Raw genomic sequence first — 18,862 nt, 5'->3', positions numbered from 1 at the left:
CTACCTTGCATTTTTTGCACCAACTGTATTGAAAAATAATCTAAATGAGCTGTTCAATGTAAATCGTTGATTTGTGTCTCCTAGGATGCAGTACTTTAAGGAGTGCATCAAGTTTATCCACGAATGCCGAATGCATGGAGGAGGGTGCATTGTCCACTGGTAGGTGCAGTGCCAGCTTCTTAGTGCTGTAAAATTTGGATATCAATTTCCTTCACAGAATCATACAGTAAGATGTGTTATTAAGTGTCTTCTCCTCTCTCCCTCCCATGGCACAGTTTAGCCGGAGTTTCACGCAGCACGACAGTGGTGGTGGCTTACCTCATGACGGTGACTGACTATGGCTGGGAGGAGTGCTTGTCCGCGGTGAAGGCTGCCCGATCGTACGCCAGCCCAAACTTTGGCTTCCAGCAGCAGCTCCAAGAGTTTGAGGCGACTCTTGTGAAAGAGGTAACTGCAGCCCATGTGCAACGTCCTGACATCTCTTGAGTTTCAAACTGAAATGATCAACGTGAAAGAAGTCAAATGCAGTATGTAGATCTCTGAAACTATGTGCAACAGAACTCGCCATTTTTCTTTACTAAAGTCTGCGCTGCCATTGACTGTGACATCTAATGGGTGTCACTGTGATTGATGTTGGAAAAGGTAAATAAGAAATGATTAATTCATTATAAAGAAAGTACTTAGGAATTGCTAGACGAGAAAAGAATAAGGTCCATCTAGTTCACCTTCTCATCATCATCATAGACAGTCCCTTGGAGTCGAGGATGACTTGCTTCCACATTAAAAATGAGTTCTGAGATGACTGATCAGTCCAATGTGGGAGCTACAGTCTCTGTCGCAGGTTGGACAGACGATGGTTGACAGTACATTGGTTGAAGTGCCGGTTTGTTAAAGTGCTTGGGTTGTCATGCGCTCCTTCCGTTGTACGCGCTTGGTCTCCACTTGCTCCTGGGGAAGAGACTTGAAGTGTTCGACGCCCTAACGGATTATTCTCTTCCATTTTGAGCAATCTTGCGCCAGGGATTCCCAGGTGTTGGTGGGACTTCTTCAAGGAGGCCTTGTGCGTGTCCTCGAAGCGTTTCCTCTGCCCACCTGGGACTCGTTTGCCCTGTCGGAGCTCTGAGTAGAGCGCTTGTTTTGGGAGTCTAGTATCAGGCATACGGACGATGTGGCCCGTCTATCGGAGCTGATTGAGCGTGGTCAATGCTTCGATGCTAAGGATGTTGGCCTGCACGAGAACACTGATGTTATTGCGTCTATCCTGCCAATTCATTTTCAGGATCTTCCAGAACAGCATTGATAGTACTTCTCCAGTGCTTTGATGTGCCTGCTGTATATAGTCCATGCCTCAGAAGCATATATGAGGGCAGGTATCACTACTGCTCTGCAGACCATGAGCATGAGGTTGGGGGTAATATATTAGCATGGATAGAAGAATGGCTGACAAACAGAAAACAGAGAGTCGGGATAAATGGTTCATTCTTTGGTTGCCAGTCAGTAACAAGTGGGGTGCTGCAGGGATCAGTGCTGGGACCCAAACTATTTACAATCTATATTAATGACTTGGAAGAGGGGACAGAGTGTAACGTAGCCAAGTTTTCTGACGATACAAAGATGGGAGGAAGGGCAATGTGTGAGGAGGACATAAAGAGGCTGCAGGAGGACACAGACAGGTTAAGTGAGTGGGCAAGAATTTGGCAGATGGAGTATAATGTTGGAAAGTGTGAGGTCATGCACTTTGGCAGGAAAAATCAAAGAGCAAGTTATTATTTAAATGGAGAAAGATTGCAAAGTGCTGCAGTACAGCGGGTCCTGGGGGTACTTGTGCATGAAACACAAAAGGATAGTATGCAGGTACAGCAAGTGATCAGGAAGGCCAATGGTATCTTGGCCTTTATTGCAAAGGGGATGGAGTATAAAAGCAGGGGAGTCTTGTTACAGCTGTACAGGGTATTGGTGAGACCACACCTGGAATACTGCGTGCAGTTTTGGTTTCCATATTTATGAAAGGATATACTTGCTGTGGAGACAGTTCAGAGAAGGTTCACTAGGTTGATCCCGGGGATGAGGGGGTTGATTTATGAGGAAAGGTTGAGTAGGTTGGGCCTCTAATCATTGGAATTCAGAAGAATGAGAGGTGACCTTATAGAAACGTACAAGGTGGATGCAGAGAGAGGGAGACTAGAACTAGACGGCAAGATCTTAGAATAAGGGGCCGCCCATTTAGAACTGAGATGAGGAGAATCTGTGGAATTCGCTGCCTCAGAGAGCTGTAGAAGCTGGGACATTAAATTTAAGACAGAAATAGACAGTTTCTTAAATGATAAGGAGATAAGGGGTTATGGGGAGCGGGGAGGGAAGTGGAGCTGAGTCCATGATCAGATCAGCCATGATCTTATTGAATGGCGGAGCAGGCTCGAGGGGCCATATGGCCTATTCCTGCTCCTATTTCTTATGTTCTTATGTTCTTTGTGCCGGTTTTAAGGTTCTGGTCTTCAAACACTCTATTCCTTAGGCGACCAAAACCTGTGCTGGCACACTGAAGGCAGCGTTGGACCTCGTCATCGATGTCTGCCTTTGTTGACAGTAGGCTCCCGAGGTATGGAAAATGGGCCACATTGTCCAAGGCCTCATCATGGATTTTGATAATCGGGGGGCAGTGGTGTGTGGTAAGGGCAGGTTGATAGAGCACCTTTGTTTTACGGATGTATAGTGTAAGACTCCTGCTCTCGTACTCTACGTTGAATGTGTTGACGATGGTTTGGAGTTCATCCTTCGAGTGAGCGCAGACGCAAGCGTCATCTGCATATTGTAATTTGATGACAAAGGATGGCACAACCTTGGATCTGGACTGAAGGCGATGGAGGTTGAACAGTTTCCCGTTTGTTCTATAGATTATCTCCATTCCAGCGGGAAGCTTACTGACGGTGAGATGTAGCATTGCAGCAAGAAAGATCGAGAAGAGCATTGGTGCAATGACACAGCCTTGCTTCACTCTGGTTCGTACATGAATAGGGTCTGTGGTGGATCCATTGGTCAGGATCACGGCTTGCATGTTATCACAAAGCAAGCGGAGGATGGTGACAAATCTTTGAGGACAGCCGAATTTGAAGAGTACACTCCATAATCCCTAACGGTTGACAGTGTCAAAGGCCTTTGGCAGGTCAAAGAAGGCCATGTATAGAGGTTGGTGTTGTTCCCTGTATTTCTCTTGAATTTGTCGCGCGGTGAAGATCATGTCCATTGTGCCCCTTAGTGGGCGAAATCTGCATTGCGACTCTGAGAGGAGCTCTTCTGTCACAGGGAGAAGATGGTTGAGGAGGATTCTTGCGATAACTTTCCCTGTGGTAGACAGCAGAGAAATTCCTCTGTAGTTACCACAATCAGACTCATCTCCTTTCTTGAGGATGCTCACGATTGCGGCGTCTCTGAGATTCCCTAACATGCTCTCCTCCTTCCAAATAAGAGAAATGGCCTCATGTATTCGCGCCAGTAGTGTTTTTCTGCCATGTTTTAGTGCTTTGGCAGGTATTCCTTCCTCTCCTGAGGCCTTCAGTTGTTGAATGGCCTTTTCAACCTCATGTAGGGTTGGGTTGTACTCAAATGGTGGCATGTAGCATGCTGTGAGATGGAGTCAAGTATACTCACGTCGAAGACAGAGTCTCGGTTAAGGAGATCTTCAAAGTGTTCCTTCCAGCAAGCATTGACTGCCTCTCTGTCCTTGATTAAAAAGTCTCCATTCTTCCACCACAGTGGGGTAGGACCTTGGTCCGTAGGTGAACTTTACTGCACTGAAGAATCCACGCACTTTGTGGTTGTCGGCTAGTTGCTGGATCTCCTGCACTTTCTCAACCCACCATCCGTTCTTTACTTTGCGAATTTTTTGTTGCACCTCGGCCTTCAGACGTCTGTCGATCTGTTTTCTTGCATTCGAGTTGTCTTGCTTTTTCCAATTCAAGAGTGCCTTGTGCTTGCAGCTTATTAACTCCTGGATCTCCTGGTCGTTCTCGTCGAACCAGTCTTGGTGTTTCCTGGTCAAGTGACCGAGCGTCTCCTCACAGTTCTTAATTATGGAGGCCTTGAGGGCAGACCAGGCGCCGTGGACACCCTACATCTCTGGATCACTTTGACATGCCAGGTTGGTAGAGAGGCATAGGCTGAATAGCACTTTCTTGCCATGGTCTCTGAGTGCTCCAATGTTGATTTTCCTGCGGCATTGTTTCTATTGCCGGCGCTGTTTTTGGGCAACATAAATGGACATCACCGAGCAGATTAAGCAGTGGTCCATCCAGCAGTCCATAGAAATTGCTAGACGAGAAAAGACCAAAGTCCATCTAGTTCACCTTCTACCATGTTGACAGTTACATGATCCAATGATAATGGGGCTTCTAACTAATCATGGCTATCAGTTAGTTGACAACAGATCCAGACATGACGCATGGTAAAGCCCAGTTGTGGAGTGCCTTAGTTAGGTACATTTGGAGTATTAAGTACATTTTTGGGCATCCCCTTATAGGAAGGATCTAAAAGCAATAGAAAAGGTGCACTGTAGGTTTATTCGGATGTTAAGATATATCAAATTCCATGATATTGTCACAGGAGAATAGATAGATAGAGGCAGAACTCGCCTTGCCAACAAATATAAATTAATGCATTAAGTTTAGTATAGATATAAAGCTAAGGCTGGAGAACAACTCAGGTGGCTGCCTGGATTCAGGGTGTTTCATTTCCAAGAGTTGGCTTTTGTACTCAGCTTTCATTGAGTATTAAGGTATTAATTAAGCCAGGAAGCCAATGTTTGGGTTTTGTAAACAGCTGCTTCCTGGGGATTATTTAACCTGGAGAAGGGATTGCCAGAGGAAGCATTAAACCATTAATATGCATTTTTCATGTGTGCATGGAATTCATCATGCATTCCAGGCTGAAAAACTGAACCAGGAAAGTGTGAAAGGAAATGATGGTCCTGAGTGGAATGAAAATAAAAGTGAGCCCTGGAGCAAGTTTCGATGTTGATAGAATGACTCTAGCTATATCAACTACTGTCAGGAATAAAATGTGGGTTTAAAAGATCAGGCCATTTACCACTGTAATTATATCAAACCTTGTTTTGTTCTGTATACTTAATTCATTTCTGTAGATAAATGTAAATCTAGTCAATTGATAATCTGAGCCCCACCTTCAGCAGAGAAATAAGGCGTAACAAGCGGTAGTGATCTAGGATTGTGAGAATCCCAAAGGGTCAGAGGTCTCGGTAGGGGTAGAAAATGCAGGGCTCCAGCTTCTGGTTCATAAGGGACACGAGTCCAATTATAGGAAGTGTGGTACAATCATTGCAAGAGGGAATGCTTATTAAACTAATCTAAACTAACATCGTACTGGTAGCAGTGTATTATGATCAATACTTGTTTTATCACGGCAAGAATGATTGGTTACAATTATGAAGATAATCTTGGGAAATTAGAGTTTTTATTAAACTAGTGCTGAGTAGGTTAAGGGCTACATGATAAAGGTCTTCAAGGTTATGAAGGGTGCAAGAGGGTGGTTAGAATGTGGCATTTCGAAGAATGAGGGGTGATCTTATTGAAACATATAAGATTCTGAGGGACATGACAGGGTAAATGCAGAGAGGATTTCCCCCCCATGGGGGTATCTAGAACTAGGGGGCATAGTTTCAGAATAAGGAGTTGTCCATTTAAGACGGAGATGAGGAGGAATTGCTTCTCTGAGGGTCGTGAATCTTTCAAATTCTCTACCCGAGAGAGTTGAGTCATTGAATATATAGATATATATATATAGATATATATATGAGATGGAGAGACCTTAAACTACAGGGGAGTCAAGGGTTATGGGGAACAGACAGGAAAGTGGTGTTGAGGTCAAGATCAGATCAGCCATTATCTTATTGATAGAGGGGCTCAAGGGGCCGTACGGCCTACTCCTGCTCCTATTTCTTATGTATGTATGTTCTTATTCTCTGCATCAAGCTGTTGAAGCAAAGCTCTTTTAAAAGGCACTCAGATAGTTGCTTGGAAAAGAGAAATATTAAAGGGTCTGGGGAGAGAGTGGGATTAGAGTAGGTGATTCTTGGAGTAGATGAAAAACACCAGTGCAGACATAGAAACATAGAAATATAGAAAATAGGTGCAGGAGCAGGCCATTCAGCCCTTCTAGCCTGCACCGCCATTTAATGAGTTCATGGCTGAACATGAAACTTCAGTACCCCATTCCTGCTTTCTCGCCATACCCCTTGATCCCCCGAGTAGTAAGGACTTCATCTAACTCCCTTTTGAATATATTTAGTGAATTGGCCTCAACTGGTAGAAAATTCCACAGGTTCACCACTCTCTGGGTGAAGAAGTTTCTCCTCATCTCGGTCCTAAATGGCTTACCCCTTATCCTTAGACTGTGACCCCTGGTTCTGGACTTCCCCAACATCGGGAACATTCTTCCTGCATCTAACCTGTCGAAACCCGTCAGAATTTTAAACGTTTCTATGAGGTCCCCTCTCATTCTTCTGAACTCCAGTTGATCCAGTCTTTCTTGATAGGTCAGTCCCACCATCCCGGGAATCAGTCTGGTGAATCTTCGCTGCACTCCCTCAATAGCAAGAATGTCCTTCCTCAAGTTAGGAGACCAAAACTGTACACAATACTCCAGGTGTGGCCTCACCAAGGCCCTGTACAACTGTAGCAACACTTCCCTGCCCCTGTACTCAAATCCCCTCGCTATGAAGGCCAACATGCCATTTGCTTTCTTAACCGCCTGCTGTACCTGCATGCCAACCTTCAATGACTGATGTACCATGACACCCAGGTCTCGTTGCACCTTCCCTTTTCCTAATCTGTCACCATTCAGATAATAGTCTGTCTCTCTGTTTTTACCACCAAAGTGGATAACCTCACATTTATCCACATTATACTTCATCTGCCATGCATTTGCCCACTCACCTAACCTATCCAAGTCACTCTGCAGCCTCATAGCATCCTCCTCGCAGCTCACACTGCCACCCAACTTAGTGTCATCCGCAAATTTGGAGATACTACATTTAATCCCCTCGTCTAAATCATTAATGTACAATGTAAACAGCTAGGGCCCCAGCACAGAACCTTGCGGTACCCCACTAGTCACTGCCTGCCATTCTGAAAAGTACCCATTTACTCCTACTCTTTGCTTCCTGTCTGCCAACCAGTTCTCAATCCACGTCAGCACACTACCCCCAATCCCATGTGCTTTAACTTTGCACATTAATCTCTTGTGTGGGACCTTGTCGAAAGCCTTCTGAAAGTCCAAATATACCACATCAACTGGTTCTCCTTTGTCCACTTTACTGGAAACATCCTCAAAAAATTCCAGAAGATTTGTCAAGCATGATTTCCCTTTCACAAAACCATGCTGACTTGGACCTATCATGTCACCATTTTCCAAATGCGCTGCTATGACATCCTTAATAATTGATTCCATCATTTTACCCACTACTGAGGTCAGGCTGACCGGTCTATAATTCCCTGTTTTCTCTCCCTCCTTTTTTAAAAAGTGGGGTTACATTGGCTACCCTCCACTCGATAGGAACTGATCCAGAGTCAATGGAATGTTGGAAAATGACTGTCAATGCATCCGCTATTTCCAAGGCCACCTCCTTAAGTACTCTGGGATGCAGTCCATCAGGCCCTGGGGATTTATCGACCTTCAATCCCATCAATTTCCCCAACACAATTTCCCGACTAATAAAGATTTCCCTCAGTTCCTCCTCCTTACTAGACCCTCTGACCCCTTTTATATCCGGAAGGTTGTTTGTGTCCTCCTTAGTGAATACCGAACCAAAGTACTTGTTCAATTGGTCTACCATTTCTTTGTTCCCCGTTATGACTTCCCCTGATTCTGACTGCAGGGGACCTACGTTTGTCTTTACTAACCTTTTTCTCTTTACATACCTATAGAAACTTTTGCAATCCGCCTTAATGTTCCCTGCAAGCTTCTTCTCGTACTTCATTTTCCCTGCCCTAATCAAACCCTTTGTCCTCCTCTGCTGAGTTCTAAATTTCTCCCAGTCCCCGGGTTCGCTGCTATTTCTGGCCAATTTGTATGCCATTTCCTTGGCTTTAATACTATCCCTGATTTCCCTTGATAGCCACGGTTGAGCCACACCCCCTTTTTTATTTTTACGCCAGACAGGAATGTACAATTGTTGTAATTCATCCATGCGGTCTCTAAATGTCTGCCATTGCCCATCCACAGTCAACCCCTTAAGTATCATTCGCCAATCTATCCTAGCCAATTCACGCCTCATACCTTCAAAGTTACCCTTCTTTAAGTTCTGGACCATGGTCTCTGAATTAACTGTATCATTCTCCATCCTAATGCAGAATTCCACCATATTATGGTCACTTTTCCCCAAGGGGCCTCGCACAATGAGATTGCTAATTAGTCCTCTCTCATTACACAACACCCAGTCTAAGATGGCCTCCCCCCTAGTTGGTTCCTCGACATATTGGTCTAGAAAACCATCCCTTATGCACTCTAGGAAATCCTCCTCCACCGTATTGCTTCCAGTTTGGCTAGCCCAATCTATGTGCATATTAAAGTCACCCATTATAACTGCTGCACCTTTATTGCATGCACCCCTAATTTCCTGTTTGATGCCCTCCCCAACATCACTACTACTGTTTGGAGGTCTGTACACAACTCCCACTAATGTTTTTTGCCCTTTGGTGTTCTGCAGCTCTACCCATATCGACTGGATGGATCAAATCATCTTTTTCTGTATTCTGCGATTTTGAGATAGTTCCTGTGCTGTTGGGTTGTGGGGATGAGGGAATGTTAGGGATCATCTGTGAAAAGTATCTGTCCAGGCTTGAACAGAAGAGAAGATGTGGAATGTATAAGTACTTTGACTTGATTACCATTGGACATCAGGAAGCATTTATTGAGCACTTTCCCCACAGGTGGGGCAGAGATGACTTTACAATAGTCTTTTATGTGGTCTGTTGAAATAGCTGGCTTCATCGGCTGCATGACCTTTCTCCTTCCAGGGCTGAACAAAGTTCTCAACTCTCACTTTCCTTTAAGTGAGCATCATTGGATCAATGCTTCTCTTTAGTTGTGCTATCCACCACCCTTTCTTTTGGACAGCAAATGGGTACAACTGCACTTTTTTGTTGTGGGATGGAAATTCAGATCCTTTACATCCATTAAAAAGCAGCAGCGGAATTGAAACTGTAACAGTCGTCTTCATCTTTTCACTGTTCCCTTGGGGGATCAGTGCAAAGTAGTGGTTGGATTCACAGGCTGATTAATAGTCTGACTGGCTGGCTGTGTTAACGCTCCTTCCATGGCCATAACCATCTTTATACCAGCCAATAGGGTGATCAGTCCGATATGGCGGGAGGCTTTTATGGCCTCTAACAACTCATAAGATCACCCACACCCTACGGAAATGAGTATCCCGGATGTCAACCCAGAATTCAGAGCTGGAGTTCTGACTCCACTTACTGGGACTGTCTTGAGTGGGGTTCAAACCCTATATGTTCTGACCCAGAGGCAGGAATGCCAACACTGCGCCAAAGGCTCACTCCAAAGACAGTAATGTATAGAGTTATGTTACACTGACTGTGTGTTGAATTGGCAAGGAGAGAGTGTGTCCTTGGACAGCAGAGAATACCATTGTGTTTCTATATAGAGCAATAGCGGTTTCAACACCACAGGCAGTGCAGTCTAGAACTTCATTTCATATGCTTCACTTCTCCAATTGCTGATGATCTCCAGATGAGTTAGATTCAGTCTGGGAGAACTGAAATGCATTTGAGGCCCAGCATCAAGATAGAGATCTCAGTGGCTCTCTGAAATATTTTCTGTGCCATTGTGGAGGATTGGTGGAACGCAGCCAACGATGTTGCACTTACCTGAACTGAGCTTCAAGAAATATTTCCACTGGCTCTCTCTGATAGAAGACTAAATAGATAAACAAGCTGTGAGAATGAGAGCACATAAACACACCATTTAGGAAATGTTTGAAGCCTTTCTTTTAGTTACTGAGCTTATGCTGTGATGCACGTGATCAGGACTGGACAGGTTAGATGCAGGAAGAATGTTCCTGATGTTGGGGAAGTCCAGAACCAGGGGACATAGTCTAAGGATAAAGGGTAAGCCATTTAGGACTGAGATGAGGAGAAACTTCTTCACTCAGAGAGTTGTTAACCTGTAGAATTCTCTACTGCAGAAATTTGTTGATGCCAGTTCATTGGATATATTCAAGAGAGAGTTAGATATGGCCCTTTCTCTCCATACCCCGTACCGGCTAAAGGGATCAAGAGGTATGGAGAGAAAGCAGGAAAGGGGTACTGAGGTGAACAATCAGCCATGATCTTATTGAATGGTGGTGCAGGCTCGAAGGGCCGAATGGCCTACTCCTGCACTTATTTTCTCTGTTTCTATGCAACACCACAGGTGGCTTCAGACTGACTGGGGAGCTTAGCACAAGTGGCTAAATATGACCACAAGTGGAAGCTCCTGGTCACAGAGCTGTTCATCGAAGGGATTACAAAGAGTTAATGGCTCTGCCTTCCTCATATTTGAAACATAGAACATTCTGAGGGAGATTGACAGGGTAGATGGTGAGAGGTTGTTTCACCTGGCTGGAGAGTCTAGAACTAAGGGGCATAATCTCAGGATAAGGGGTCGGCCAGTTAAGACTGAGATAAAGAGGAGTTTCTTTGCTCAGAATGTTGTAAATCTTTGGAATTCTCCACCCTAAAGGGCTGTGGATGCTGAGTCATTGAGTATATTCAAGGCTGAGACAGATAGTTTTTTGGACTCTAGGGGAAATCAAGAGCTATGGAGACTGGGCGGGAAAGTGGAGTTGAGGTCAAAGGTCAACCATGATCTTATTGAATGTCAGAGCAGGCTCAAAGGGCCGCATAGCCGACTCCTGCTCCTAATTCTTATGTTCTTACATTCTCATATCACACAAAAGACAAAGTTGTCAGTCAAACCCACTACCCCTGTCTCCCCCAAAAGAACTCAAGATGTTACTGACGTAAGATATATGAATTGATTGGGACGGCTATGCCAAATACTTTGAATGACATGCTAGATGGGTCCCCAACCAAAGGTAGCAATAAAACCATAGATACCAAGGACCTATCTCTGCCTTACCCCAAGATGTAAATATTAATAAGGCTGTAATGTATATTCCTTTTATCTATCTGAAACAGTAAGCAACAGTTAAATCTGATTTCTGGGGGTGCTATGGTTAGCATGAAAGAATACAATAGATAATCCAACGTAGGCCAAGATACTACATTTTGTTCTAATACTTTTAAAAAAGTGAAGTGTTCTTTTTATTTATGTGCATTTTCTTTGTTTTAGGGGTATTCTCATTGCTAGTAAAGAGAGCTCTGAGCTCTGAGCTCCCATTACTATGAATGAGAAGACTACATTGTGATTGGTGGTCCAGGCCCACGTGATCCTGTGATGCACATATGCTCCTGGGATGCATGGGCCTCTGCGCTGAGCTGCATATCTGGCCTCGGAACGCAAGTGTTCGTTCCTCCGGGACCACCAGGTACTTTCGTAAAAAAAAATTTCATTCGGAGGCATCCGCCTGCGGGCAGCCTCCGACTGCAGTTTTTGGCCTAGTAGCTTCCCCTACAGAATCATTGATTGAAATCCATAAAAAAAAATCCCAGGGTGCTTTCCTATCTTAAATTTAATTAAAACATATAATTCAGAGACTTGTGATCTGAATCAGGGTGTATCCTACCGGTCAGCCACGCAGTTCTCGATCTGTGAATTCCCCACACTGAGCTCTTGGTACGAATCATGTAACTGGGCAATTAGCAAGTGGAAGCCAGACACTTCCCCAAGGAAGAGAGGGGGAAAAGAAATCCTGCGTGATCGATGGTACAATTAAATTATTTGCAGTATGGGAGCTGGGATAACTTTTACTTCTAATCGCATTCCTATGGCTTCTTATTGAATCATAGAATGATACAGCCCTGAAGGAGGCCATTCGGCCCATCATGCTCTTTGGTCCAAGTAGTCCCACTCCCCTGCTCTTTTCCCATCACCACCTAGAATGACAAGGGCATCAGGTGCATGGGAACACCAAGCACCTCCAAGTCGCACACCATCCTGACTTGGAAATATATCGGCGTTCCTTCATCGTCGTTGGGTCAAAATCCTGGAACTCCTTCCCTAACAGCACTGTGGGAGTGCCTTCACCACACGGACTGCAGCGGTTCAAGAAGACGGCTCACCACCACCTTCCCAAGGGCAATTAGGGATGGGCAATAAATGCTGGCCATGCCAGCGATGCCCACATCCCGGAACAAATATAAAATAAATAGCTCTGTAATTTGTTTTCCCTTGAAGTATTTATCCAATTCCTCTTTGAAAGTTATGATTGAATCTGCTCCCACCGCCCTTTCAGGCAGTGCATTCCAGATCACAACAACTCGCTGCATAATTTTTCCCCCCTTATGTCGCCTCTAGTTCTTCTGCCAATCACCTGGAGAGCAATAAGTGGAGAGGGACCAGAAAAAACCCAGAAAACACTGGAAACACTTAGTTGGTCAGTCAGCATCTGTGCAGAAAAAGTCAACATTTTGGACTGGGCCCTTCTTTAGAGCTGGGAAATGAAAGATGAACAAGCATTTTAATAGAAACAGTAAAAAAAAAAGGTGAGCAGAAGGTGGGAAGAAGCCAACAAAGCGAGGCAGTATCGATGAAAGGATTGTTGGATGATGTAACACATCACTTGTCGGTTTTGACCAAGCTGAATTCCGACTTGGTCAGCCTCCTGCAGCTGACATGAAAGGACCCTGAGGGACACGAGTGTCAGCTGCGGCTCAGTGGGTAGCACACTCTCGGTGGGAGGGGCTAGGAGTGAGCAGGTTCTGCTGATTACTGCAGGAGTTGGAATGAGTTTGTAAAATGTTGGTGGTGGGTTTTTGGGTTGTTTTTTCTCTCAAATATTTTGGCCCATAAACATCAGCCAGATGGCTGCTGAGGGGCCTGGAGTGCCGGGCCCCTTAGAGGACAATGCTCCCAGTGTGAATTTAATCTGGGGAGAGAATGTCTTGAGAAGGGAGATTAAAAGGCCCAAAGATTTGGGCCGGGACCCCAGGAGGTTTGGAAAATAAAACACAGTGGTGGTTTACTGCCAGGACAAGGAGATGCGAGCTTGGGATATTATCCAGGCAGTACATGAGTACTGCAGTGAGGGAAGTTGCTTTGCTTGCCGACCAAAGCTGAATGTTGGATTCAAAGTGACGGTCAGTGACCGAGAGGAGGTGGAAAGACTTTTACTGAGCCTGAAGGTTGGTGAGAAGTACTTGGATGTATCTTTGCTGTATTGCAAAGAGGTGATAGTTTCATTCTTAAACCTGCCGGTTTATGTTGAGGACGATGTGCTGATAAAAAAGTTGGAGTCGTGGGACATTAAACTTTGCTCAGTAATAAAGATTTACTATCCTGGAACGTGGGTAGCCGATGGAAACTGTTATGTAAATGTACAGTTCCCAGAGGGGATGAAGTCATTATCCTACAGCATGAAATTCGAGACAATGGAAGGAGCGCAGTACTTCCGGGTTCTGCATGATAACCAGGTGAAGGTTTGCTATTACTGTCTTGGACACGACCATTTAGTAAGAACCTGTCCAGACCTGTACTGTTATAACTGTGGCAAGTCTGGACACATTGCTCGGAACTGCAAGGTAGAGAGCTGTGCAGTTTGTTGCAATGGCCCCACCTGCTGTGAATGTGAGACAGAAGGAAGCTCCTTGAGCAACGAGGAGATGGGGGAAGGAGCAGGAGGTGTGAGTGGAGTGGCCAGAAGAGCGGAGCAGAAATCAAGTGGAAAACACACCAGTATGGTGGAAAAGGACAAAGTCAGCGGAAGACATCACGGGTCAGGTAAACATAGAAACATAGAAAATAGGTGCAGGAGTAGGCCATTCGGCCCTTCTAGCCTGCACCGCCATTCAATGAGTTCATGGCTGAACATGCAACTTCAGTACCCCATTCCTGCTTTCTCGCCACACCCCTTGATCCCCCTAGTAGTAAGGACTTCATCTAACTCCTTTTTGAATATATTTAGTGAATCGGCCTCAACAACTTTCTGTGGTAGAGAATTCCACAGGTTCACCACTCTCTGGGTGAAGAAGTTTCTCGTCATCTCGGTCCTAAATGGCTTACCCCTTATCCTTAGACTGTGACCCCTGGTTCTGGACTTCCCCAACATTGGGAACATCCTTCCTGCATCTAACCTGTCTAACCCCATCAGAATTTTAAACGTTTCTCTGAGGTCCCCTCTCACTCTTTTGAACTCCAGTGAATACAAGCCCAGTTGATCCAGTCTTTCTTGATAAGTCAGTCCCGCCATCCCGGGAATCAGTCTGCTGAACCTTCGCTGCACTCCCTCAATAGCAAGAATGTCCTTCCTCAGGTTAGGAGACCAAAACTGTACACAATACTCAAGGTGTGGCCTCACCAAGGCCCTGTACAACTGTAGCAACACCTCCCTGCCCCTGTACTCAAATCCCCTCACTATGAAGGCCAACATGCCATTTGCTTTCTTAACCGCCTGCTGTACCTGCATGCCAACCTTCAATGACTGATGTACCATGACACCCAGGTCTCGTTGCACCTCCCCTTTTCCTAATCTGTCACCATGCAGATAATAGTCTGTCTCTCTGTTTTTACCACCAAAGTGAATAACCTCACATTTATCCACATTATACTTCATCTGCCATGCATTTGCCCACTCACCTAACCTATCCAAGTTGCTCTGCAGCCTCATAGCATTCTCCTCGAAGCTCACACTGCCACCCAACTTAGAGTCATCCGCAAATTTGGAGATACTACATTTAATCCCCTCGTCTAAATCATTAATGTACAGTGTAAACAGCTGGGGCCCCAGCACAGAACCTTGCGGTACCCCACTAGTCACTGCCTGCCATTCTGAAAAGTCCCCATTTACTCCTACTCTTTGCTTCCTGTCTGACAACCAGTTCTCAATCCATGTCAGCACACTATCCCCAATCCCATGTGCTTTAACTTTGCACATTAATCTCTTGTGTGGGACCTTGTCGAAAGCCTTCTGAAAGTCCAAATATACAACATCAACTGGTTCTCCCTTGTCCACTCTATTGGAAACATCCTCAAAAAATTCCAGAAGGTTTGTCAAGCATGATTTCCCTTTCACAAATCCATGCTGACTTGGACCTATCATGTCACCTCTTGCGCTGCTATGACATCCTTAATAATTGATTCCATCATTTTATCCACTACCGATGTCAGGCTGACCGGTCTATAATTCCCTGTTTTCTCTCTCCCTCCTTTTTTAAAAAGTGGGGTTACATTGGCTACCCTCCACTCAATAGGAACTGATCCAGAGTCAATGAAATGTTGGAAAATGACTGTCAATGCATCCTCTATTTCCAAGGCCACCTCCTTAAGTACTCTGGGATGCAGTCCATCAGGCCCTGGGGATTTATCGGCCTTCAATCCCAACAATTTCCCCAACACAATTTCCCGACTAATAAGGATTTCCCTCAGTTCCTCCTCCTTACTAGAACTCTGAACCCTTTTATATCCGGAAGGTTGTTTGTGTCCTCCTTAGTGAATACCGAACCAAAGTACTTGTTCAATTGGTCTGCCATTTCTTTGTTCCCCGTTATGACTTCCCCTGATTCTGACTGCAGGGGACCTACATTTGTCTTTACTAACCTTTTTCTCTTTACATATCTATAGAAACTTTTGCAATCTGTCTTAATGTTCCCTGCAAACTTCTTCTCGTACTCCATTTTCCCTGCCCTAATCAAACCCTTTGTCCTTCTCTGCTGAGTTCTAAATTTCTCCCAGTCCCCGGATTCGCTGCTATTTCTGGCCAATTTGTATGCCACTTCCTTGGCTTTAATACTATCCCTGATTTCCCTTGATAGCCACGGTTGAGCCACCTTCCCTTTTTTATTTTTACGCCAGACAGGAATGTACAATTGTTGTAGTTCATCCATGTGGTCTCTAAATGTCTGCCATTGCCCATCCACAGTCAACCCCTTAAGTATCATTCGCCATCTATCCTAGCCAATTCACACCTCATACCTTCAAAGTTACCCTTCTTTAAGTTCTGGACCATGGTCTCTGAATTAACTGTTTCAATCTCCATCCTAATGCAGAATTCCACCATATTATGGTCACTCTTCCCCAAGGGGCCTCGCATAACGAGATTGCTAATTAATCCTCTCTCATTACACAACACCCATCTAAGATGGCCTCCCCCCTAGTTGGTTCCTCGACATATTGGTCTAGAAAACCATCCCTTATGCACTCCAGGAAATCCTCCTCCACCGCATTGCTTCCAGTTTAGTTAGCCCAATCTATGTGCATATTAAAGTCACCCATTATAACTGCTGCACCTTTATTGCATGCACCCCTAATTTCCTGTTTGATGCCCTCCCCAACATCACTACGACTGTTTGGAGGCCTGTACACAACTCCCACCAACGTTTTTTGCCCTTTGGTGTTCTGCAGCTCTACCCATATAGATTCCACATCATCCAAGCTAATGTCCTTCCTAACTATTGCATTAATGTCCTCTTTAACCAGCAATGCTACCCCACCTCCTTTTCCTTTTATTCTATCCTTCCTGAATGTTGAATACCCCTGGATGTGGATTTCCCAGCCCTGATCATCCTGGAGCCACGTCTCTGTAATCCCAATCACATCATATTTGTTAACAGTTTGCACAGTTAATTCATCCACCTTATTACGGATACTCCTTGCATTAAGACACAAAGCCTTCAGGCTTGTTTTTTTAACACCCTTTGTCCTTTTAGAATTTTGCTGTACAGTGGCCCTTTTTGTTCTTTGCCTTGGGTTTCTCTGCCCTCCACTTTTCCTCATCTCCTTTCTGTCTTTTGCTTTTGTCTCCTTTTTGTTTCCCTCTGTCTTCCTGCATTGGTTCCCATCCCCCTACCATATTAGTTTAACTCCTCCCCAACAGCACTAGCAAACACTCCCCCTAGGTCATTGGTTCCGGTCCTGCCCAGGTGCAGACCGTCCGGTTTGTTCTGGTCCCACCTCCCCCAGAACCGGTTCCAATGCCCCAGGAATTTGAATCTCTCCCTGCTGCACCACTGCTCAAGCCATGTATTCATCTGCGCTATCCTGCGATTCCTACTCTGACTAGCACGTGGCACTGGTAGCAATCCTGAGATTACTACTTTTGAGGTCCTACTTTTTAATTTAGATCCTAACTCCTTAAATTCCTTTCGTAGGACCTCATCCCTTTTTTTTACCAATGTCGTTGGTACCAATGTGCACCACGACAACTGACTGTTCTCCCTCCCTTTTTAGAATGTCCTGCACCTGCTCCGAGACATCCTTGACCCTTGCACCAGGGAGGCAACATACCATCCTGGTGGTAACCATAATATGGCTTGCCTTTAGGTGTCTGTGGAGGGAGCAGTGTAAGTACTCCAAAGAGAGACGGGGAGTTGTACATCTTGGGGAGCAGGAGGGGGCAAGACCAAGAAAGGGTGCAAGAGGCTTAAAGGGGCAACAGGATGGGAGTGGGGAGACAAAGACACCAAAAGGGAGCAAGATGGGTGGAGATGAACCATTGTCCCAGAGAGGGAAGAAAACGGGGAGCAAGGGTCAGCAGCGGAGGTGAGGCCGAAGGAAGTGGAGAAACCATGTTAGCAGGAGGACTCTCTAAAGGAGATTCCGTATCTGACAGGGAACAGGGATGGGAGATTACAGAAGAGCTCAAGAGGAGTCAGCGGTGGAAGGTGACATGGAATTGGGGGGTGGGGAGGGGCATCATGTGGAAAGGGAAAGGTTAGTAAGAGGCAGAAGGAGGGAGAAGGGGCAGTTCCGTGGCCTAAATTTAATGTAAGGAAGAGGCTGAAACTACAGGGAAAGTTCAAACAGGAAGTGAAAAAGAGCCAGAGGCTGCAGGAGAAAACAACAGCTACCCAAAAGGTTGGGAAGGAGCACAAGAGGCGGGAAGGGCCTGAGATTAAATTATAATGGGGGGATTATCAGGCACACTTCTTTTATTAGGAGCAATGATTACATAGGTCTCGATTAATGTGAACGGACTGAGGGGGGAGAAGAAATTGCAGCAGTTGTTGCAGTGTTTTAAAGGCACTGACCTGTTGTGTCATAGAAACATAGAAAATAGGTGCAGGAGTAGGCCATTCAGCCCTTCGAGCCTGCATCACCATTTAATGAGTTCATGGCTGAACATGCAACTTCAGTACCCCATTCCTGCTTTCTCACCATACCCCTTGATCCCCCTAGTAGTAAGGACTACATCTAACTCCTTCTTGAATATATTTAGTGAATTGGCCTCAACAATGTTCTGTGGTAGAGAATTCCACAGGTTCACCACTCTCTGGGTGAAGAAGTTTCTCCTCATCTCGGTCCTAAATGGCTTACCCCTTATCCTTGGACTGTTTCCCCTGGTTCTGGACTTCCCCAACATTGGGAACATTCTTCCTGCATCTACCCTGTCTAACCCCGTCAGAATTTTAAACGTTTCTATGAGATCCCCTCTCCTTCTTCTGAACTCCAGTGAATACAAGCCCAGTTGATCCAGTCTTTCTTGATATGTCAGTCCCGCCATCCCGGGAATCAGTCTGGTGAACCTTCGCTGCACTCCCTCAATAGCAAGAATGTCCTTCCTCAAGTTAGGAGACCAAAACTGTACACAATACTCCAGCTGTGGCCTCACCAAGGCCCTGTACAACTGTAGTAACACCTCCCTGCCCCTGTACTCAAATCCCTTTGCTATGAAGGCCAACATGCCATTTGCTTTCTTAACCGCCTGCTGTACCTGCATGCCAACCTTCAATGACTG

General features: G+C 45.3%; 1 protein-coding gene across 1 annotated transcript in view; it reads left to right on the top strand.

Moving 5' to 3' along the window:
• dusp22a (dual specificity phosphatase 22a) overlaps positions 1-18,862 on the top strand; it is a 362,961-nt gene that overhangs the window by 288,129 nt on the left and 55,970 nt on the right. The window contains exons 6-7 of the mRNA XM_070897023.1: positions 85-159; positions 276-447. Coding sequence (XP_070753124.1) covers positions 85-159; positions 276-447 — 247 coding nt within the window. The remainder of the gene's footprint in view (positions 1-84; positions 160-275; positions 448-18,862) is intronic.

The sequence above is a fragment of the Pristiophorus japonicus genome, chromosome 13 (assembly GCF_044704955.1).
Source record: "Pristiophorus japonicus isolate sPriJap1 chromosome 13, sPriJap1.hap1, whole genome shotgun sequence".
NCBI classification, from domain to species: domain Eukaryota; kingdom Metazoa; phylum Chordata; class Chondrichthyes; family Pristiophoridae; genus Pristiophorus; species Pristiophorus japonicus.
The sequence above is the reverse complement of the archived record's forward strand: the minus strand, read 5'-3'. Positions and strand labels throughout refer to the sequence as shown.